Source organism: Perca flavescens, chromosome 2, assembly GCF_004354835.1.
Source record: "Perca flavescens isolate YP-PL-M2 chromosome 2, PFLA_1.0, whole genome shotgun sequence".
NCBI lineage: Eukaryota > Metazoa > Chordata > Actinopteri > Perciformes > Percidae > Perca > Perca flavescens.
Window position 1 is genome coordinate 15,020,747 of NC_041332.1, and position 22,388 is coordinate 15,043,134.

At 42.5% G+C, this 22,388-nt stretch overlaps 1 protein-coding gene across 4 annotated transcripts in view; it reads left to right on the forward strand.

Moving 5' to 3' along the window:
- The window catches only part of tsc2 (TSC complex subunit 2), a 33,967-nt gene that overhangs the window by 8,427 nt on the left and 3,152 nt on the right, over positions 1 to 22,388 (forward strand). The window contains exons 11-34 of one of the 4 annotated variants that reach the window (XM_028564493.1): positions 34 to 128; positions 260 to 386; positions 1,128 to 1,271; positions 1,386 to 1,523; positions 1,629 to 1,732; positions 1,856 to 1,937; positions 2,156 to 2,311; positions 2,501 to 2,620; positions 3,090 to 3,212; positions 3,328 to 3,434; positions 3,534 to 3,699; positions 3,927 to 4,049; positions 4,133 to 4,267; positions 5,657 to 5,846; positions 5,992 to 6,085; positions 6,171 to 6,273; positions 7,544 to 7,638; positions 10,114 to 10,254; positions 12,766 to 12,927; positions 13,083 to 13,241; positions 14,645 to 14,751; positions 15,654 to 15,896; positions 19,378 to 19,644; positions 22,008 to 22,165. In XM_028564493.1, coding sequence (XP_028420294.1) covers positions 34 to 128; positions 260 to 386; positions 1,128 to 1,271; positions 1,386 to 1,523; positions 1,629 to 1,732; positions 1,856 to 1,937; positions 2,156 to 2,311; positions 2,501 to 2,620; positions 3,090 to 3,212; positions 3,328 to 3,434; positions 3,534 to 3,699; positions 3,927 to 4,049; positions 4,133 to 4,267; positions 5,657 to 5,846; positions 5,992 to 6,085; positions 6,171 to 6,273; positions 7,544 to 7,638; positions 10,114 to 10,254; positions 12,766 to 12,927; positions 13,083 to 13,241; positions 14,645 to 14,751; positions 15,654 to 15,896; positions 19,378 to 19,644; positions 22,008 to 22,165 — 3,339 coding nt within the window. The remainder of the gene's footprint in view (positions 1 to 33; positions 129 to 259; positions 387 to 1,127; positions 1,272 to 1,385; positions 1,524 to 1,628; positions 1,733 to 1,855; positions 1,938 to 2,155; positions 2,312 to 2,500; positions 2,621 to 3,089; positions 3,213 to 3,327; positions 3,435 to 3,533; positions 3,700 to 3,926; positions 4,050 to 4,132; positions 4,268 to 5,656; positions 5,847 to 5,991; positions 6,086 to 6,170; positions 6,274 to 7,543; positions 7,639 to 10,113; positions 10,255 to 12,765; positions 12,928 to 13,082; positions 13,242 to 14,644; positions 14,752 to 15,653; positions 15,897 to 19,377; positions 19,645 to 22,007; positions 22,166 to 22,388) is intronic. The other 3 variants (XM_028564501.1, XM_028564511.1, XM_028564519.1) reach the window with 3 other exon arrangements.

Consider the following 22,388-nt stretch of genomic DNA (forward strand, 5'->3'; position numbering starts at 1 on the left):
TGTTCCCCCGTGTGCTCTTCTGTTCTTCTGCAGTTGATGAGGAAGGTGTTGGGGACTCACCTTGGCCACAGTGCAATTTATACCATGTGCCGCATAATGGAGGAGAGGTATTATCCCTGGTTTAAGCAGTTAAGCATATTTCTGAGCTTGTGGTGCATTACTGAACATATACAATACTATTGTGATGGGGGGGGGGGTTCTCCAGTTGTGTGTGTGTGTGTGTGTGTGTGTGTCTCTAACTACCTGCAACCTCCACCAGAGTGTACATGGAGGATGCACCATTGTTGAGAGGAGCTGTATTCTTTGTTGGGATGGCACTGTGGGGCGCACACAGACTCCCCGCCCTCAAAAACACACCTACACTAGTTCTACCATCTTTCTACAAGGTAACACATACAGTACATGTACTGTGCACTGTTCCCAATGTGTGCTGATAGTAAAAGTTAATGTTATCTGGTCCAAAATTATCTTATTGCTTACATGAAAACAAAACTAATGCATTCTTGGCAAAAAGGTTGTTTTTCTGTTCAAACATTGCTCACAGGTCACTTTGCCCTGTGAAAACATATATTTAAATGCATGATGGTTTTGCCAAGTACAAAGGTGTGTGGCATAGGTTTGATCTCCCTTGGTCTTATTAGTGTTAGTCATACTATAGATATTTTCTATCAAGCAGTATCCAATGTGGCTTTATTAGCTGTTCGCCTTTCCCTACTCTGGCATTGCCAGACCAGTCTCCTCAGAGCTGTGTCAGCAGTGCTGGAGTATGGTATGGCTTCACCGCTTATCTACTCTAGGATAGGGCTTGTTTGTATTTCTTTAAACAATCACAACAGTCATTGGCGGTACAAGCCCCAAATGCAGCATGCAGCAGCGGTGCATTTCCAAAATAAATAGCAGAGATGGTGGAAAGAGGACACGTGAGAGATCCGCTGGATGTTTTTTATTTTTTTTATTTTTTTTTTTATATAGATTTATAGAAAAGCCAAAATTGTACAACGAGTAAAGATACATGATAAATGACTCAATAGAAGGTAGTCTGAAAAAAAACAACAAGAATATACCTGATACTATGAATGTAATAAGTCAATTGTGATTACTGTTGCTGTCTGACCTCTGCCACTCAGGCCATGTCGTGTGCCAATGAGGTGGTGTCCTATGAAATCGTCCTCTCCATCACCAGACTGATCAAGAAGTACGGCAAAGAGCTGCAGGTGGTCACCTGGGACATCCTGCTGGGAATCATAGAGCGACTGCTGCAGCAGATCCAGGTACACACACACACACACACACACACACACACACACACACACACACACACACACACACACACACACACACTCTTTGTTTTTTAGACCAAGTGGGCTGTCTCATCTGTCTCACAGACAATAGGCAGTGCAGAGTTGAAGGCCATTGTGTACGAGCTGTTGACCACAGTAGAGGAGCTGTACGAGCAGAATGGATACCACGGCTCCACAGAGAAGTTCTTCATTCTGGTGGAGAAATGTGCTGACAAGAGACCGGTTTGTGCTTTTGAGATTCCATCCCTTGGTGTCATCCTGTGTTCTCATTCGGTCCTTTTAACATACTGCTTCTTCTATTCTAATCTTAATCTGGTTGTGCGACAGGACGCATCAGTGCTCACCCTCATTTCGTACAGAGCCCAGTCTATCCAGCCAGCCAAGGACGGATGGATTCTGAGCCTTCAACGCCTCATGGAGAAATTCTTCAGGTAGGATGCACATAAGGAGGACGTTTTATTTGTTAATCACCATCTCGATCCCTGTCTGATCCCATCTCTGCTGTACCATAATCTTCCTTGTTCCATTTTGTTATCTTACTGACTCTCTGAAAGGAACGAGACTCGCAGCGTGATAAGGATCAAGGTGCTTCATATCCTGTCCTTCGTTCTCAGTACCAACCGACAGCTCTACGAGGTCTGTACGCAGAAATACAGGCACATTTGCTTTCTTACTAACTTCCGCTGTCACTTTTTTGCTGTTGTACATTGATGTGTGGTATTTCATGTGTGGTAAACTTACAAGTTTACCACAAATTAAATACCACACTTCAGTGTACCGAATCAATGTATAGACCAATAAAATTCAACCACATGAAACACTTTTGCTTATTTTCTTTCTTTGACTTGTTACAGGAGGAGTTGATTGAAATGGTGGTGATCCCCCAGCTCAGTGGGATAGCTGAAGACCGGGACCTGGCCGTCCGAAAACAGGCCACTCAGTTACTGGTGGACCTCGCTGAGGGCTGCAACACGCACCACTTCACCAGCCTGCTGGACATCATTGAGCGGGTACACATACATACACACACACACACACACACACACACGCACACGCACACGCGCGCACACACACGCACACACACGCACGCACACACACACACGCACACACACGCACACACACGTCATGTTGTCTCACCTTATGAGGTCATTTAGTTCGGTCCATTCCATTGAAGTCATTCCTGTGTTTTCTTTCTATAGGTGTCCAGTCGCTCTTTGGTGTGTTCGGGTTCCCTGGAGGTTTCTGAGCGAGATCCCACAGCAGAGTCTCCTATGGAGGACGTCAGGACTGCTATACTGGGCCTGCTGGAAATCCTGCAGGTACACATGAGGGCTGGATTCAAAAAAATATTTTAAGATTAATGTGAAGTTATTTCAGAAAAAGATAGTTTAAAAGGATCTGAAATTTGAATGCTCGATAATGTTCTTATCTCTTACAAACTTAACTTCTTCAATTGGCCACCAGCATAAAGAACAATGTATTTTCAGTCATTTTACATAAGCATTTTTACAGATATTAATGCAGTCTGCCTGATAGCTATCTGATGCTGTTTAAGTTTAATATCAGTAATGTTTGTAGACATAGCAGAAAATGAATAACTTCACTACTGATTCCAGTAGTATTAACTTCTCTTGAGTTTTATCTTTAACATAAGACAACCAAGTGCTAAAAGAAATTGCACTAATAACATTTTTACCTGTGTTACAGTTTTTTTCCCTTTGGGTTTTGAGGTTTTCTGTGAATGTAATGAATCTGGTGATTAACCTCCACCTTTTTCTCTCCTCGCAGAGCAAGCTTTACAGCCTACCAGCCAGTCACGCTAGTCGCGTGTATGAGTTGCTTATCAGCCACTTGCAGCTTCACTACAAGAGCAAGTACTGTTCAGCTATCGCCTCCAGTATTAGACTACAGGTAGGGGCAGGATTCATTTTTTTTCTGTGCACATTTGTAAATCTTTTACTCCATTTGTAACATACATACATGCATGCTGGCTGACTTTTTGTTTCACTTTTCTTCTCTCCTTCAGGTGTTTGACTTCTTCCTGATGATGAGAGCGGACTCTCTTCACCGTCTTGGAGTCCCCAACAAAGACGGGGCCATGAGGTTCAGCCCTTACTGCTACTGTGACACAGGGTGAGGACGCACACATCTCATCTGCATCAGTTTTGCTCATAACAATCCAGTCAACTAAATATTAACAGGACTGTTAATTGTGTCCTTTTGTTGTTTTAGAGAGCCAGAGAAGCGTGTCAGTGAAAAGAAGCCCGCAGGTTCAACCTCTCCTCCTGCTGGCAACCCTGCTCCCCCCACTGCTCCTTCCACTTCAACAGCCTCAATACGCTCAGCCTACCTGCCCTACGCACCCGCCTTCAGTGTTCTCCTGCAGTGCCTCAAGATGGTACACATAATTATTGTATCCATCTCACAGATAAGTGGCATACGTAGAGTACGTCTGTATCAAAATGTGTCTGCTGTAAAATAATAATAATAATGATGCTCAAGGCTTTATTTCCCACTTGTAGAAAATTACTTTGCATAGCACACAGATACACTTGTAACAGATGGTTGCCGTGATTTTCCTGCTATCTTTTTAAAGATATGACATGGTTTATTTTTCTCTTGTAGGAGACCGATTGGAAGGTGCTGAAGCTGGTTCTCGACAAGCTGCCGTGGACGCTGCAGTACAAAGTGCTGCTGCTCACGTCACCATGCAGCTTGGACCAGCTCTGTTCTACACTCTGCTGCATGGTAGTGTAAATAAAAACAAGCATGGACACGTGAATTTGCTTGCGTACAAATGTCACAATACATCTTTGTCTGTGTGCTCATAGGTGACGGATCGGCTGATCTCGGAGCGCTTGAAGAAGACCCCAGAGGGATTTTCTCGCACTGATGTTCAGCTGGCAGTGGTTCCTGTCCTCACAGCAATCACCTCTTACCATAACTACCTGGATCAGTCGAGACAGGTACAACTAGGGTTGGGTACCGAAACGCGGTGCCAATGGGGCACCGGTTCCGACGTAAACGGTAGTAACGAGACCGAGAAGCATCGCTGCATGGGATGCTACGTTACTGTTAGCTGGTAGCTGTATTAAACACAATGGTTAAAATGCTCTCCGCTTACATTAAGCGGTGTAAAGTGTGACTGTATTTCCCTGGAGAGGATTCCAACACCGGGACATTAACAGTCCGCAGCTGCCGTTGTCGGAAAAACAACACAGACGGTGTGTTTACTTGCCAGCCTTGTGGTGCATTCAAAATTATTGTAAAATACCCTTTTCCCATCTGGTGCCTGTTTTTTGTCATTTACCAGCAGTATACTGGTAAAATAAGTCATTGTTATAAGTTATTGTTATTACATTATTAATCAATCATTTAATTTTGTCCATATGGCTTTAGCAATAAACAAGCCGTTCTTTAATGTTGCTAAATGTTGTTTTGGGCTCCTTTTTTTTTTTTTTAAATATATTTTATATTATATACATAATATATGTATAATATATAAATATACAGAGGTGTCAAAAGTATTCATTCATTACTCAAGTAGAAGTATAGATACTAGGGTTTGAAAAGACTTCTATAGAAGTTAAAGTATCAACTCAAGCTTTTTATTCAAGTAAAAGTACTGGTTTCAAAACTACTTAAAGTAAAAGTAATGTAAGGGGGGAAAAAAATGCCATTAAGGACAAAAGCTTAGGCAGCCCCACAGGGGCCTAATAGTGCACTACCCCACCTCCACAAAAAACATTTTTCTAAAGGCCATAATGAATATAATAATGTTCTATAAAAATCATACCTGCAAACTCAGAAGGGCTGAAAAAGGTGAGACATCTCTCTTCTTTAACCGCAGCTACAGTCTGGTGTTACAATCCTCTCCAGTGAAATACAGACACACTTTTACACCGTTTAGCTCTCAGCATTTTAACCGTGTTTACTCCAGCTGCTAGCTAACCGTAGCCTAACGTTTGCTGCTGCCAACTGTAGTGTTAACTAGCGTCCCGTGTGGCGAGGTTTCATTTCCCTCCAGCGTCCGTTTTCGGAGCATCAGAGAGAAGTGCAGATATAGACATACATACATACATACATACATACATACATACATACATACATACATACATACATCAAACGATACCCAACCCTAGGTACAACCGATTGTCCGTAGAAAGTAATAGTCAACATTTTTAGCATGTTGTTAAGCTTGCATGTTGGGTTTACTGACTGCCAGAAGATCCACATTTGGGAAACTGCTTCCCATTATGGCTGGTGTCAATATACCAGCCACAACCACACAAATACATGGAGGCAGTTATTTCCATGCTGGAATGACGTTTGTCAATTTCCTCTCCCATGTACAGAGAGAACTTGTTCAGTGCCTCGAGACCGGCCTCATTTACCGCTGTGCCAAGCAGTGTGTGGTGGCTCTTACAATGTGCACGGTGGAGATGCCTGACATCATGATCAAGCTGCTCCCTGCCCTTATCGTCAAGCTCACCCACATCTCTGCAACGGTTGCCATGGCATCGCCTATGCTTGAGTTCCTCTCCAGTGAGCACTGAAAGCTTTTCTGAAAACTCTTTTAATAAAAAGTTTCTTTACCATTGTTGAGTGTTCAAGGTCAGTTAGTCCCTTCAAAGTTTTCTGTAAAGAAAGTGTTTGGTTAATGTGTTCGGTCTTCTATTTTGCTTCATAGCTCTGGTGCGCCTGCCACATCTGTATGCCAACTTTGTAGCTGAGCAGTATGTCAGCGTGTTTGCCATCTCTCTACCCTATACTAACCCTTCCAAGTAAGTGCTCACATACACACAACACATGCATACTCTCAAACGCACAGTCACACTCTGACCTATTTGTTTCTTCCATTCCCATCAGGTTTAATCAGTACATCGTGTCCCTGGCCCACCATGTGATTGCCATGTGGTTCATACGCTGCAGACTCCCGTTCCGCAAGGACTTTGTTCAGTACATCACAAAGGTGTGTGCTGGTTCAACTTCCTTCCTTGACTTATTTATGACTTGCATTTACTATTTTGAACATCCGACACATGTAAACACACACAAAAACGCATGTGAATACTGAATACTGAGGGGAAAAAAAGAGAAACAATACAGTACTGAAAGAAAGTAAAATCTCAACTTTTTGCTTTTTTTCTAAAAGAAAATTTCAAACTTGAAGAAATGTTTTTCTTTTATATGCAGTAACCTTTCTTAATTGCCGATCCTGTAAAGGAAGGACTCCAGGCATATTTCAGTTCCTGAGAAAAATGTGTCCTCCAGTCATTATCAAATAATACTTTAATTAAAGGAATTAAATTAAAGGAGTCTGAGCTGTAGCTTCATATTAAACTGACAGACAGAGTGGTATCAATCTTCTAATCGAATTCTTGGCAAGAATGTGAATACGTGCATTTCAAAAATGTCAAACTATTCTGTTCAGTATATCTTACAATTACATTCCAGGATATAATGTTACTGTCCTTTCTCTCAGAGAGAGTCAGAATAAAATCTGTTTTACTACTGTGAGTCGGTTCAGCTTTACGGATATCACACATAAATGTTACGTAGCTAATGAACAATTCCAGATACATAATATGACGAGCATCTCCCATCACATTTTCACTTACTATGACCACTATTACTGTCATTACTAAACATTGTGCCAAAATATGAACAATAACGTCGCTGTTAGTGTGCTTATTTGCTAGCTAACCTCCGCTAAGGAAGAATCCAGCACTTAGACGTCCCTTAGAATAAAGTTACGTGAAACAGGTAATTTAACATCACCGCTCATTTTACATACAGTTTAACAATAAAACAAAATGCTGTCAAAGGCAGAAGGACCGCAGGGTTAGCTAACGTTAGCTCCTTCGTCTCATCTGGGGTCTGATAAACGGTAAATTTATCAAAGTCTATGCCCATAACGCTATTTTCCATGCAACTAGCCAGGGGCGTAGCACAAAATTCTGGGCCCTGTAGAAAGGCATTTTCTATGGGCCTCTCCCCGCATCCACAGCTATTCATTCTAGCATCTTTTTGTGCCCTCCTCACATGAGGGCCCTGGGTACTCAGTCCCCTTTCCCCCCCAGTCCAACACCCCTGACTGTAGCTGTCATATATTTCACACAGTTTTCATGGTAAATCAGCCCCCGAGGCTTTCACCGCTGTTAGTCAATCTGCCTGATGCGAAATTGCTGTTTTAGTTTAGTTTTAAATCTCTTTCTTAACATTCACACCTCTGTCTTCAGGGTTTGCGCTCCAACGTCCTGCTGCCTTTCGATGACGGTCATGAGCAAAGTTCATTTCGTGCCCGAAGCACCAGCCTCAACGAAAGGCCCAAGAGGTAAAGCATATGTACACACACACACACACACACACACACACACACACACACACACACACACCTGCAAGTGCTGACGTACAAACCAGCAGCCGCACCGCAAAGTCTATGGGTTGAGGTTGCCAAGGTAACAGGGGACTTAGCATGACTGATACTGTGGCGTGAGGGTTGCCATGACTCCTCTCAGGTTGCCATGGTGATCATCAGTTCATTTTATTTGTTTGTGCTTTTTACATTTTGAAATGTGTTTTTCTGCCACGATTTGTTTTTTAAAATTTTAAATTCACTTCTAGTATTAAATGGCGTACAGAGGGTGGACAAAATGGCATGAACAACACTTGTATAATATTATTTTAGGCAAAAGCCCTACATTTGATAGACAATGTCAGTGCTTTTCTCCCTGTGGCAGTAATTAAAGCTATAGTGTTTGTGTTTTAAGGGATTGAATTTTATATTGTGTATATACAGTGTTTGTATTATTGTGTCCACCACCTGTGGCATATAAAAGTACATACAGAGCGATAGCATGGGGAAAGAACTACCTGGTTTTCTTTCTCCTGCTGTCACCTCTCACCATTTGTTTATGACCACAGTAAATACAGACTTTACACGTGCACAAAGAGAAATACACACTTTCTCTATCACACAGAGGTGTAAGGAAGCTTTTCTCAACAAGGCGCCATTCTTATGTCGGTTGTTCGTGTCTTTATCGCCCCCAACTACCTGCGATAAAAACATCCAGAGTAACTCATTACAACATAGTCTAGAAGATCACAAAGATAAGAAGTGGACTGAACCGAAGTTTAATCAGTAAACTAACTGGGCTGTGTCTGTACCACTCTATAAAAGATGTTTGTTGTGATGCACAGTTTTGCCGCCAACTAAAAAGAAGATGAAGAAGAGATTTTCCTATTGTTTGGGTGTGACCTATAATGAAAAGACACCAGTGTGGATGCACGTGTTTTTCACATGAAAGCAGTGCTTAAAAATATTACATTAAGTCTCCTTGTTAAACCAATATTTCCACAGTGCTTCCCAGTGCACATTTCAAAGATCCAAAATAACTAAAAAACAATCTATAGTAGTAGTTTGTAGTAGCAATAGTTTGAGACCACCCTACACTCTCCGGATGGGCCGTTCCCTAAATAATCTATACTCTCAATAGCTAATCCATCTAAATAATCTATATACACTGCTTCCCCATAGTGTATCTTATTTGTTGGCTTTTTTGCCCAGAGTTTCACTGTAGCATTTTTATTTATATCCCCTCTCCTCGTTGTGAAATTACATATGCTTACATAGGAAATAGTGGGCGCAGCCTCTTTGTATACGTATTTTTCCCCAAGTCTTGACAATCTTGGTCGAGTCCCCTCACCTAATGGTTTAATTTAGAAAAAGAAACTCCTAACACCCTTGCTGTCATTGCAATCAAGCACACTCCTCATTACAGCTTTTCATTGTAACCCATAATGCCTTTGCTAACATCCGTTTCTACTGACCATACAAACCATATAGTGTTCCATATTGTTATCATTCATCCCATGATTTGTCCTTGTGCTGCTCATTGCCCACTGTTGGTTTGGAGGACAGCATGTGAATAATATAGCCTCTTCTCTTCTCCTCTCTTCCAAAAGCCTTTATTACCTTTTAAATCTATTTAAGTACCAATAATGACAAAAATTAGTCTAGTACTTCAATGGCTTCCTCAAAGTATTTATTTAGTCCAGACTTGTTGTGCTCCAACCCTCTGTTTAACCCTGCATTTCATTTTCAGTTGAATGTGATGTTCTTCTGTTTTTAACTTCCATTATGTCAGGCCTGTGCTGAGTCCATCCCTACTTTACTTGTCCTGTACTAGTCCTTGGCTTCACTATATACCTGCTGTGTGAAATAATGTTTATTTTGTTGCTCTCCTGAATACGTTCTGTGTATATTTTCTTTTCTGAGTAGCAGAAGCTGTTTTACCCTCTGCTGTAGCTTGTCTGTTTTTCCTTTTTTAAGTTGATGTTTATCCTTTTTATTTTTATCCTCTTCTTCTTACTACGCTCTCCTGTAATCTGATTCATAGTGTTCACAGCTGTTAATTTTCACCTTGTTTTTGTTTCCCTTCAATTCTTCATTTGACCCCCTTCCCTGCTTCCTGCGATTGGGTGCTGCGTTGTGGTTGTGGTTTTGGGGGGTGGTCGTATCATCCTGGATCCTTCCTACATTGCTCCTGGCCCCTGCCTCCTCTTGGGAACTCTGACCTTTTTGGCCCTTCCCTCCCTACCCTGACAACCCCCCCCACCCCTTCTCCCCCCCCTGCGTGGCGTGTGCCCTTTGCTCTGGTGCTCGGGTGACAATTCCTGCTGTCTCCTGATACACCTCAATGCACCACACTCTTCCCCCACACTCCCAAACCACCCGCCACCCTCACGATGACCCACCCCCTTACTGCCCACCGCCACCATATCGCCAATCCTACTCATCACCGCCCAGTCTGCGGGCAGCAAAAGTGGCGAAGGCGGCAGCGGCGGTAGCCAATAGCAGCAGCTCTCCAGTTAAAGAGCTGAGGGACCTGTCAGCCATGGATGCTTTCCGTTCCCGCAGCATCAGTGTCTCCGAACATGCGGTCCGCAGGTTAGAGAAGAGCTTTCTGGGTAACCAATCAAAACAACAACAACTTAAACACTTGTTGCTTCCTCCATGGGATGGTTCATGGGGGGTGTATGGTCATTGTCATGTTGGTCCGTTGGGCGGGCGTTGGGTGGTTTGTTGCCAGGGACACCTGGAGCGGGTGGTGCATGCTGGAGGAAGGTTTGTGTGTCGACCATTTTGGTTTGTTTTGGGCTGTGATCATACACATGCTGTTTTTAGATTTTTTTTTTTTTTTTTTTTTTATGGTTTGCTTTTGCATGCTGTGTTTGCAGAATACACCGGAAAACATTTTGATTGTTTTTCTTTTTTTTTTTTTTTTTTTTGCTCTAACACAGGTTTTGCTTTTATTTCATAAAATTTTAATTTGTATTTGACTTTGTTTTGCTGGGTGTTTTGTTTGGCCTAACAACAAATGAATGGCAGGAGGGACTGGTGCAATGCATGTGTATCCAAAGTGATGGGATCTTATCCTGATTGACAACCACAACCTACAACTCTGCCTCCCTTCTCCTGGTGGGGGGGGCACTACTGCTTCCTCAGCCAGTGACAGGGACAACAGCAACACAACAGCTTTGTTTGCTTGCTTGATATAGTTTTATTTTGCTCCACTGACAAACTTATACCGTACTGCTATGACCATGGCAATCTCGTAGTGTGGGATTTTAAAACTAGCTGGGCAGATGTTTTAGATGTTTGATTATAGACTAAAATCATTCATATCACCACACAAACACCCCCCGACTTATCTTCACATCATTTATGCTTATCTGTGCTTGGCTGACTTGCTTAAGTGACAATGTATGATCTAAGATTGCAGTTGTCAGAAGTGACTGTAGTGCCACTACATTGATAATGTCCTACCCCTCCTGTCCAACAGATGGTAGCAAAAGCCCAGAGCTTTAATGTTTAAAAGTTTTTAATTTTCAAAGTAAAACATAGAACTTTATCATACCAAACAACTGCAGTGTGTATCTGTTAACCTGCTTCAACTGCTAAATGGCCTCAAATCAGCTTTTTTGTGTCTTTTTGAATGGCTGTTTTCTGGTTGAGACTTGTTTCACTTCAGACAACCTGACCATGTTTTAAGTTTTTAGACTTTAAGGTTGTCATAAACTTAACTCTACGCGATATCGAGAAATTACTCTAAACACATTGGTTTAATCTTGTTTAGCGGAGTTTGTGTCGTGACACTCGTAAATCCATATTGAAAAAAGCAAAACCTTGAATTCTTTTAAATGTCATATCATTCAGCTTTAGTCTGAATTGTGTACTTGCATTGAAATAAAATACAATAGGATTGTGATAAACAATATTAAAAAGCAATGAACACATCAAGGTCACGTCATGGTCATGTTGTTTGGAGTACTTGTCCACTAGGCAAAGTGAAAAATGAATCATTGTCAGTTGAAGAATGGTAAGTACAAAATACCTGGAGAAGTTGTTAATTCACATGCTGGGACTTGGTCTGAGTGAGAGATTTCTTCCTCTTTTCTGACCGAATTAAAGAATCTGCAGCTGTATAAAAAAGAAATCTATCCTTAAATCTTTCAGAAGTTTCTTATGGTGTGCACATATAAACATTTTAATTATATTAGTATAATTGTGTGTGTGTGTGTATATATAACTGTCTTATGTAAACTGGAGATAGTTACAGGGCTGACACAAATAAAGCTAAACCTGTTTACCATCATAGATCCACCAAGGACAGCAATGTTCCTCTTGCGTTCTTTTTCTATATTCATACAAAGTTGTCTTCTACCCAATTTGTTACTTTCTTTAACTTTACTGTGGTTTTCTCTGAGTCTGTGAGGTATTAAAACAATCTGCCTGCCTTTTATACTCCCCACAGTGATGAACAGAGACATCGCAGTTGGGCTCAGTCATCCCAGAGTGTTATTGTAAATGGCTAATTTTGAGTGTGTATACTTTAGAGAAGCAAGCCAGCATGGCTTTCATTTTCACTAAATATCTCTCAAGCCCTAATTGACACTGATAAGTGTTAGCATCTGTAAAGGTGCTATTAACCTGATTTGCCTGTAAAGCACTTAAAGAGATTTGGCAGCAGCGGAGACATTAGCGGACAGTTAAAATATAGTAGTATAGATCCCTTCTGCGTCCTATTCAGAGCTTTTCTGCATCTAGGGAAATAACCAGTGTGGTATCACAGCTTATGAGGCCACTTATACCATGTCCCAGTGTGTGTCTGTGATTCGGTGCTGGAGAAAATGTAGTTGTGTTAGTGCATTTGCTTATATACACACATAGATGCATGTGTGCATATAAATGCTTGTTTTGCATGTGATATAGACTTGAAACTTTGGTGTGTTTTGTGTGATTTTTGTGACGTTCTTCAGTTCTCTGTGTCTCTCTATCTAAGCTTGCATGTCTCTGTGTGCACTGATTACATGTTAAACTATATCTGGAGCCAGCGTGCTTCCCTCTTCCTCCTCTGCCCTTCTCGCTGTTTAACTTTTTCTCGGTTTCCTTCTGTAGGATGCACACCTCAACCACCACCTGCAGTCTGGGCTCTGCTGATGAAAGCGCGGTGACTCAGGCAGATGAGGGGCTGAAGACTGTCCACCTGGAGCTCACAGAGACCTGTCTGGACATGATGGCACGATATGTCTTTTCCAACTTCTCCGCCCTGCCCAAGAGGTGGGCAAGAACTTGTTTTTTGTTTTATCAGTATATTTCTATGGTGGTTGGCCCTCCACAATTGTGAGGTTTAAAAAAAAAAAAAAAAAAAAAAAAAAAAAAAGAGCTTTGAGAGGCTGTAGCAGTCATGAAATGTACCTCTTTTGTCCTCCTAGGTCTCCCATCGCAGAGTTCCTTTTGGCAGGGGGTCGCAGTATGACTTGGCTGGTGGGAAACAAGCTGGTGACCATAACAACCAGCGGAGGGGTCAGAACACAAGCGCTGCTGGGCATGGACATGGCTGAACGGCTGGGAGGAGGAGGGGAAATGACAAGGTGAAGCATGCTCACAACCACGCAGATAAAAAATTAATTTTTGAAGTATGCCAAGGTCAGTCTGTCTGTCTGTTGGTTGGTCGGTCCACCGCTTTGGTCCAGAGTGAAATGTCTCAACTATTGGATGGATTGCGATGAAATTTGGTATGGACATTCATGTTCCCCTAAGGATATATTTTAATGACTTTGGTAATTCTCTGATTTATTATTTAGCACCATCATCAGGTCAACATCTTAATTTTTCCCAACACTTGCAAAACTAATGACATTCATAATAATAGCCAGTAAACATAATAGCCTCAGCTGTACTTTTTCGTTTAGTGCTAATTAGCAAAGGTATAATGCTTATCTAAAACTTAGGGAAGTGATGGTGAGTGGAAGAGAGCATACAGGAGACATCGGAAGAGAGCATATAGGAGACAGTGGAAGAGAGCACACAGGAGACAGTGGAAGAGAGCACACAGGAGACAGTGGAAGAGAGCACACAGGAGACAGTGGAAGAGAGCACACAGGAGACAGTGGAAGAGAGCACACAGGAGACAGTGGAAGAGCACACAGGAGACAGTGGAAGAGAGCACACAGGAGACAGTGGAAGAGAGCACACAGGAGACAGTGGAAGAGAGCACACAGGAGACAGTGGAAGAGAGCACACAGGAGACGGTGGAAGAGAGAATATATGAGACGGTGGAAGAGAGAATATAGGGGACATCGGAAGAGCATACAGGAGACCGTGGAAGAGAGCATACAGTGGAAGAGAGCATACAGGAGACAGAAGAGTCAATGGACAGGACAGGGAAGCTTTAAGTGGAGCAGCCACTTGTACTCAAAAGAGTGGTCAACCAAATGGCCATTTATCACCAAAGGCACTACCAGCTCCTATTACTGGTGCTCTGTTTGCAGACACGAGAATTCATGTGCCCAGCAAGGTGTGACTGATGTCAACAGGCATGTTAAAAGCAAAGGGCATCAGGCCAACAAACAGGCACTTAAGTCAGCAAGTGGGATTGCAAAGGTTTATGCTTCAGCTTCTGTTGGTGACATAACAGAACAAGAGACCAAGGTACATGGTACATAAGAAAACCAAAAGACTGGTGGTCATTTATCAGATATACCAATTGTTGTAATTTCTATTTGTGCTGGTTTATTATGAACAAATTGCTATTCTAGCAAATAGTGGGGGGTAGAGGGGCCACTGTGGCAAATATGTAGATGGCTCCTCCCCTAACGCATGTAATCTCACTCCAAACTTTTGATAAAACTTGAGAACCCTTTTACATGCATGCTTACATTAGTATCTAGCTCAAAGAAACACTGTGCCTAAGTACAACCTCACAGTGCTGCTAGCATGGCTGTAGATTTCTTGTTGGCTGCTTTGCAATCCTATCTCTTATCTGGTGCTGCAGGTCTGATCCATCATTACACACCCGAATCACCAAAGAGGCTCCAGCCAAACTGGAGTCCCAGTCGAGCCAGCAGCACAACAGACGCATACGGTACCGCTCCATGTCAGGTAATGAATATTCAGCTGCATGGCTTGTAACACTTGGCCTCAGAACTTGGAGCATCCCATGATACACAGCCTTCTCTTATTATTAATGGTTTTGTTTTTAAAGAGAACTTTCTAATCTTATAATACTAAAATACCCGAGACTATACAAACCTTGCATAATAAGCCAATTCAGGACGACCACTGCTCCACTCGGCTTGATCCTTACTAAGGTACTGGAAGCATTAGTCTATACTTGTAAAAGAGCTATTTTCTGAAAATCCATTTTTTTTTTAATTTCTTTTGAAAAGAAGGCAAAAAGAGTTATGTGCCCGCTGCCTTTAAATGGTAACTAATTTAGGTAGCTTTGATCCACAGATTTGCAGCCATGCTTTTATCTGTGCCTGCCTCTGTTAGCTCATGCTTTTTGACTGCAACCCACTCTACTCCTGATACACGTCATGTAACTGAAGATTAGTGTCATTATTTATCATTATTCCATATCGAGTCAGAGTTCATTCAAAGGAAAATGGGATGCAAAATTAGACTTCTTGGCTGTGATCTGCCAAGCATTAATGTCTGCCTGTACTTTGTGTGCTTTGGATTTTGTGTTGGTGGATCTGGAATCACATAAGGAATCATAACTAGATCTTGCTGCCTGTATATGTGTATTTTTAAGTCATTAAAAGTCATTCTTTTTGGCATTGTCAGTCTACCTTTGCGTGAACAGTACATCGCTTGTCATTATGTTGTGTCTCTTTTAATAAAGCCAACCTGTGTGATTTAAAAAAAAAAAAAAATCTAAATATCTTTATAATTTGAGCTTTCGGTTTCAAACTGGGTATAATCTGAGGTATGTTTTATACACTATGGAGGAATGTGAGAAGAGCTGGATGATGATGATGACCTTCCTCTCTTTATTCCAGGTGGCCATGCTCTACGTGCCAGTCCTGCTCAAAGTCTCAGTCCTCTGGTGTCCCCCTCTGAGGGGGAGTTGGCTGCTCCGCTCTCTCCTCCCTCTGCTTCTACCCTGGATGGTCTGGGTCCTCCCTCCTCCACCTCAGCCACACCACATGCTCCCCAGCCACTCAAAGACAACCCCAGCCTGGCTGAGTTTGTCCCCATGCTCACACAGGGCTGGGCAGAGATCTTCATACGGAGACCGTCTGGTATGCAAACTGCACGTAACATTAACTACAGCAAATGAATGAACACCAAGAAGATTTTAATCTTGTTATTCAAAGAAGGTTTAGCTGTGTTGTTGATGTTGGTATCGGTTAACTACAAATTGACTGTAAGTTACAATACGACAAACTATTTTCTGAAGCATACTATGTGCTTTTATATTGGTTTTTGTACCTTTCAGGGCATCTTTGGTTTTGTTGCTGGACAATGTGAAAATGAACGTGCAACAACTTGAAACCTTAAACATTTTTTTAGTTATTAAATTAAAGAACAAATGATCAAAACTAAATCTTTATTTTGTACAAAAAATGCTGTTTTTCAAGCAGAAGAAGACACAAGACCTTTTCACACTGCATTCTCTTAGCCCAGGGTTAACCTAAGCCCAGGCTATGCCATTTGCACTTCTACTAGCCCTGTGTTAAAGGAACACGCCGACTTATTGGGAATTAAGCTTATTCACCGTAACCCCCAGAGTAAGACAAGTCAATACATACCCTTCCCATCTCTGTGCGTGCTGTAATGCTGTCTGACGGTTCCAGCATTAGCTTAGCCCAGCACAGATCCTGCAGGTAACTGGTTCCAACTAGCCTACTGCTCCAAATTGTGACAAAATAACGCCAACATGTTCCTATTTACATGTTGTGATTTGTAAAGTCACAGCGTGTACAAAAAAACAACGTAACATGAGACACAGCCATCTTCTAACAGTAAACAAACCGGGAACTATATTCTCAGACAGGCTTGCTGCGAGCATATCACTCCGCCCAAGTACTATATTCTTCCGCCTGAGAATATAGTTCCCGTTTGTTTACAGTTAGAAGACGGCTGTGTCTCATGTTACGTTTTTTTTGTACACTCTGTGACTCTATAAATCACAACATGTAAATAGGAACATGTTGGCGTTATTTTGTCACTTATTCGGAGCAGTAGGATTGCTGGAACCATTCACCTGATGTTCTGTGCCGGCCTGATGCTGCTGGAGCTGTCAGACAGCATTACAGCACGCACGGAGATGAGAAGGGTATGTATGGACTTGTCTAACTCTGGGGGTTACAGTGAATAAGCTAAATTCCCAATAAGTCGGCGTGTTCCTTTTTAAGTGTTAATTGGATACGTAACTAATGTTTACATTCTAGAATGATGTTGCTACAGTGGGGGAAATAAGTATTTGACCCCTTGCTGATTTTGCAGGTTTGCTCACTTACAAAGAATGCAAAAATCTACAATTTTAATCATATGTACATTCTAACAGTGAAAGACAGAATCCCAAAGAAAATTCCAGAAAATCACATCATATGAATTTATTAAAATTGATAACCATCTGATGAGGAAAAACAAGTATTTGACCCCCTGGACAAACAGCATGTTAATATTTTGTAGAAAAGCCATTATTGGCCAGCACAGATGTCAAACGGTTTTTATAGTTGGTGACAAGGTTTGTGCACATTTCGGCAGGGATGTTGGCCCACTCCTCCCTGCAGACAGCCTCCAAATCATTCAGGTTCCGAGGTTGTCGCCTGGCAACTCGAATTTTAAGCTCCCTCCAAAGATTTTCAATCGGTTCAGGTCTGGAGACTGGCTAGGCCACTCCAGAACCTTGATGTGCTTCTTCTTCAGCCACTCTTTTGTTGCTTTGGCGGTGTGCTTAGGGTCGTTGTCGTGCTGAAACACCCATCCTCGACCCATCTTCAGCTCTCTCACTGAGGGAAGGACATGTCGGTCCAGAATTCCACGATACATGGCCCCGTCCATCCTCCCCTCAATACGATGGAGTTGTCCCGTCCCCTTGGCTGAAAAGCACCCCCAAAGCATGATGTTGCCACCACCATGCTTGGCGGTGGGGATGGTGTTCTTTGGGTTGTACTCTGTGTTCTTTTGCCCCTCCAAACACAACAAGTTGAAAAGTTCTATTTTGGTCTCATCTGACCACATCACCTTCTTCCAGGCCTCTTCTGAGTCGTCCAGGTGGTGAATGGCGAACTTCATGCGGGCCTGTACATGTTTCTTCTTGAGCAGGGGGACCTTGCGTGCGCTGCAGGATTTCAACCCATGACGGTGTAGTGTGTTACCAACCGTTTCTTTTGTAACTGTGGTCCCAGCTGCCTTCAGTTGATTCATCAGTTCCCCCCCTTGTGGTTTTGGGATGATTCCTCACCGTTCGCATGATCAGGGACACCCCACGAGGCAAGATCTTGTGTGGAGGCCCAGACCGAGGGAGGTTGGCGGTGGTGTGGTGCTTCTTCCATTTCCTGATAACTGCACCGACAGTTGATCTTTTCTCTCAAGTTGCTTTCCGATTCTCTTGTAGCCCATCCCAGCCTTGTGCAGATCAACAATCTTGTCCCTGATGTCCGTAGAAAGCTCTTTGGTCTTGCCCATGGTGGTGAAGTTGGATGCTGGTTGTTTGGGTGTTGACAGGTGTCTTTTATACAGGTAACGAGGTGAGGCAGGTGTATTTGATGTAGATAATTGGTTTCGGATTGGGGCTGTGTCTTAAAGAAAGACTAACTGGCTTGTAGGAGCCAGAATACTTGCTGTTTGTCCAGGGGGTCAAATACTTGTTTTTCCTCATCAGATGGTTATCAATTTTAATAAATTCATATGATGTGATTTTCTGGAATTTTCTTTGGGATTCTGTCTTTCACTGTTAGAATGTACATATGATTAAAATTGTAGATTTTTGCATTCTTTGTAAGTGGGCAAACCTGCAAAATCAGCAAGGGGTCAAATACTTATTTCCCCCACTGTACTTGCTGTTAAAAGCAAGCAGCAACGTACATTCCATTAACACCATTTCACACTGGAAACGTTTAGCCCTCAAATCAGCCTAGGGCTGACAGCTCCCTTAGCCTGGGGCTAAATGCAGTGTCAAAAGGCCTACAACTGGTGGATATCTGAGCTTGCTTGAAGACACCGGCAACGGAGTCCCTGTAGTATTTATGGTTTTATGTCAGTTAGCCTAATAGCTAGTTTGATTTGCATTGAGACATGATTTTATGGAAAGTACCACATGCCAATCTCTAGGTATGGGGATGTGATGTGGGGGGGCTATTTTAATTCCAAAGGCCAAGGGAACTTTATCAGGATGCATAGTATCCTGGATCCATGAAATAACTGGCCTTTAAAAATAAAAATCTGCCTGCCTCTATGGGAATTTAACATAGGGGTGTACTGACTTTTGTTACCAGCGGTTTAGACATTAATGGCTGTGTTGAGTTATTTTGAGGGGACAGCACATTTAAGCTGTTATACAAGCTGTACACTTAATACTTTACATTGTAGCAAAGTGTCATTTCTTCAGTGTTGTCCCATTAAAAGATATAATTAAATATTTACTAAAATGTGAGGGGTGTACTCACTTTTGTGAGATACTGTATCTTGTGCACATTTTATCCCGCAAGTTGATTGTCCTACTGTGACATGCTTTGGTAAACTTTCAAACCGTCTCTCTGTCTGTCGTCACAGGTAATACGAGCTGGCTGATGTGTCTGGAGAACCCACCCAGTCCCTTCTCCTCGGAGCTCGGCAACATGCCGCTGCAGGAGCTCTCCACTGTCCTCATGGCCATGGAGGGTGTGAAGGAGCCTCCTACCCAGACAGCCAGCGCTCCTGCCAGCACTGCTGCTCCAGCACCAGCACCAGCTCCAGCACCAGCCCCCGTCTCCGAGCCGCTAACCCAAACACACAGCAGCGTCGGAGGAAAGGCAAACCTGATGCAGCGTTCCAACACTGGTGAGTAACCGTCTGAGCAGAGAAACATTAAAAGATCAGAACGTTTGTTATCTTTTCATCTTGCTGGTGTGTGTTGGGTGGTTGTAATTGGTCAGTGCAAGTTATTTGTCCCTAAGTTTTAGGATTTTGTCACCAGTCCAAAAAAACGCAACAGTTATGCATGAACACACCCCTCCTGCCCGCATGACTGCCTCTTTGGTTCCATTTCATGGACTGAACGAAGTGCCAAATTGCCTGTAAATACTTTATTTGAACCTGAATCAATAGGCCTGCTTGGAATTTCTTAGGTCCTTGATCTTTAAAGTAAACTGCTTTGACATGATTTTTGTTTATCAGTCAATTGTCTTTTCTTTGCAGTAGCCTCATGTTCAGTGATGCCCAGTGTCCTGTGCTTTTGTTTGTGTTCTCTCTACCTCTGGGGCTAGTCTGCCTTGAGTTATTAATCTTCACATTCTCCCTTTTATTTATCAACTCATCTTTTTTTCTTCACTATTTTTCACTCTTCTCCCTACCCTCTTTCTTTCAACATTTCTTCTTTTCTCACTGCTTTTGAGATTTTTTTTTTTCTCCCCTTGTCCTGATTTGTTTTTTGTGTTTTCATCCTCACCCCCATGCTGGTTTGTGTTTGGCTACGCTGTGTGTCCTCTGGCATCTTGCTGCAGTAAGTGGCTCTCTCTGGTCTCTGGGTCTGGGCTCTGTCCCCCCAGGCCCTCCAGCCCACGGCAGGTTGCACAGGAGCATTTCCTGGGCAGGTACAGTCCACCACATGTCTGCGCCCCCCACACCTCCCCTCCCAGAAAAGTCCTGGTGTAGTGCGTTTCCTCTCACTTGCACAATACAGTGGTCTGCAGCACAAACTGGAGGTGACAATTGATCATCACGTCATTATCTCTTAGCAGATCCAAAGACTGCAATATTGATTACCCGATTAAAATGTTTCAAATTAATATGACCTTGTGGGAAATCTGCTTATTCGCTTTTTTGACAAGTTACATGACAGGATAAAAATCCCTCTCATATCTGTCTGTTAAATATAAAGCTGGAGCCAGCAGCTGGTTACCTTAGCTTAGCATAAAGACTTGACCTGAAAAAGGGGGAAAAAACTAGTTTAGATTTGTCCAAATGTAATAAAACCTGGCATCTCTCAAACTCATTAAACACGTTATAAATATGTTTGTTGAATCCATACAAAAACGTGTAAGTGTAAAAACAACATGTTGCAGTTTCACAATATTAAGTACCAGACTTATCCTTGGCCAGGACGCTATGCTACGCTAAGCTAAGCTAACGGTCTCCTGGCTCCAGTTTCATATTTAATGGACAGACTTGAGAGTGGTATCGATCTTATCAGCAAAAAAGCAAATACCTGTAAATCTATCCCTTTATATGTAAATGAGATATGAGGTGTAGGAGTTTCTTTGTCCATTTTTTTTAAACTAGTTGTGCAAAGGACCTGCAGCTTTTATGCTAAAAAATGCAAGTGAAGGAATTCAGCATTTCTGCTTTACCTATCAGTCTTCTATTAACACGGGGAGGGAGGGTCCTCGAAAAGAGGTGCTGAAAATGTGCCTGCACTCGGATCAATCAGTCCAATAACACCTAAAGAGGATTTGCTTTTCCTTCTTAATAATTTTCTCTAACTCTCTGTCACTGAAATATACTCCCAGGTTGACCTTTTAACCATAAACCCTCTGATGTTGTCAACAGGAAAGCCCAGACCTCATCCAACCAATATGCTCTGCCTTGCCTCACCGGTATTAGACCAGTTGGGCGAGACAGACATTTTCAGAGCTGCAGTTTTAAGGGGCCAACACTGAAGTGTCAAAGAGACCCCATTGTGTTGCCTTTTTCTTTACGTGTAGGGAGGGTGTTAGTTGGGCGAAACGGGACGTGGTCTGGGCTGCTGTTGAAGTAGCTGCAGTGTGTTTTGGCCAAGATAACCAACAAAACAACCAAACGGATGCATGCGGCTTGATGGAAAAATCAAGTAGATGAACCAGTGATGGATAGACGCTGCCTGCTGTGTTGATCTGTCTTTCTCTCTGATCTCCGTGTTTGTAGGTTGGATTTACTGCAGGCCATGATCTTAATGTCTGTTCATGTGTGTTTGCCTGACTGCCTTTGCGTTTTTTTTATCAATGTCGATACGTTCTGTTTCTGATTCATTTTACCATTGATTCATTTTACTCATGATATACTTGACTGAATTTAAAATTTAGGGAGAATGTGTGTGCCGTGTCAAAATAACTACTGACAGCTGTATTGTTGTGGAGTCATACATCTGCATAGTGTGTGTGTGTGTGTGTGTGTGTGTGTGTGTGTCCACCTATTACCCACATGGTTGTTGCTGTGTCCTGCTGTAGACTCTGTGGTGGTGCTGGAGGAGGGTTCAGGGCTCACCCCAGCACCCCCCCCATTTGATTGGCTAGAGAATGAAGAGTTTGAGCCAGTGACCTCTGATCCCATCTTCACATCTGAGGACAAGTCAACAAAGACCCCGCAGCCTGGAACGCTCAGCAGGGTAGGTAGTCGGTGCACTCTATTTTTTTGTTTTATTCTGCACAGAAAACGGTGACTTGAACCTACAGCGAGTAATACAAATTTCCATGTGAACTACAGCATGGTAAACGATACAGGCTAGTAAACATTAATTCACATGGCTTTTTTTTTGGCTTTACTGTCTCTGCTAACACTTACAAGCTGTGAAAAGATGCAGTTAGGTTTCCACAGCATCTCATCACCTG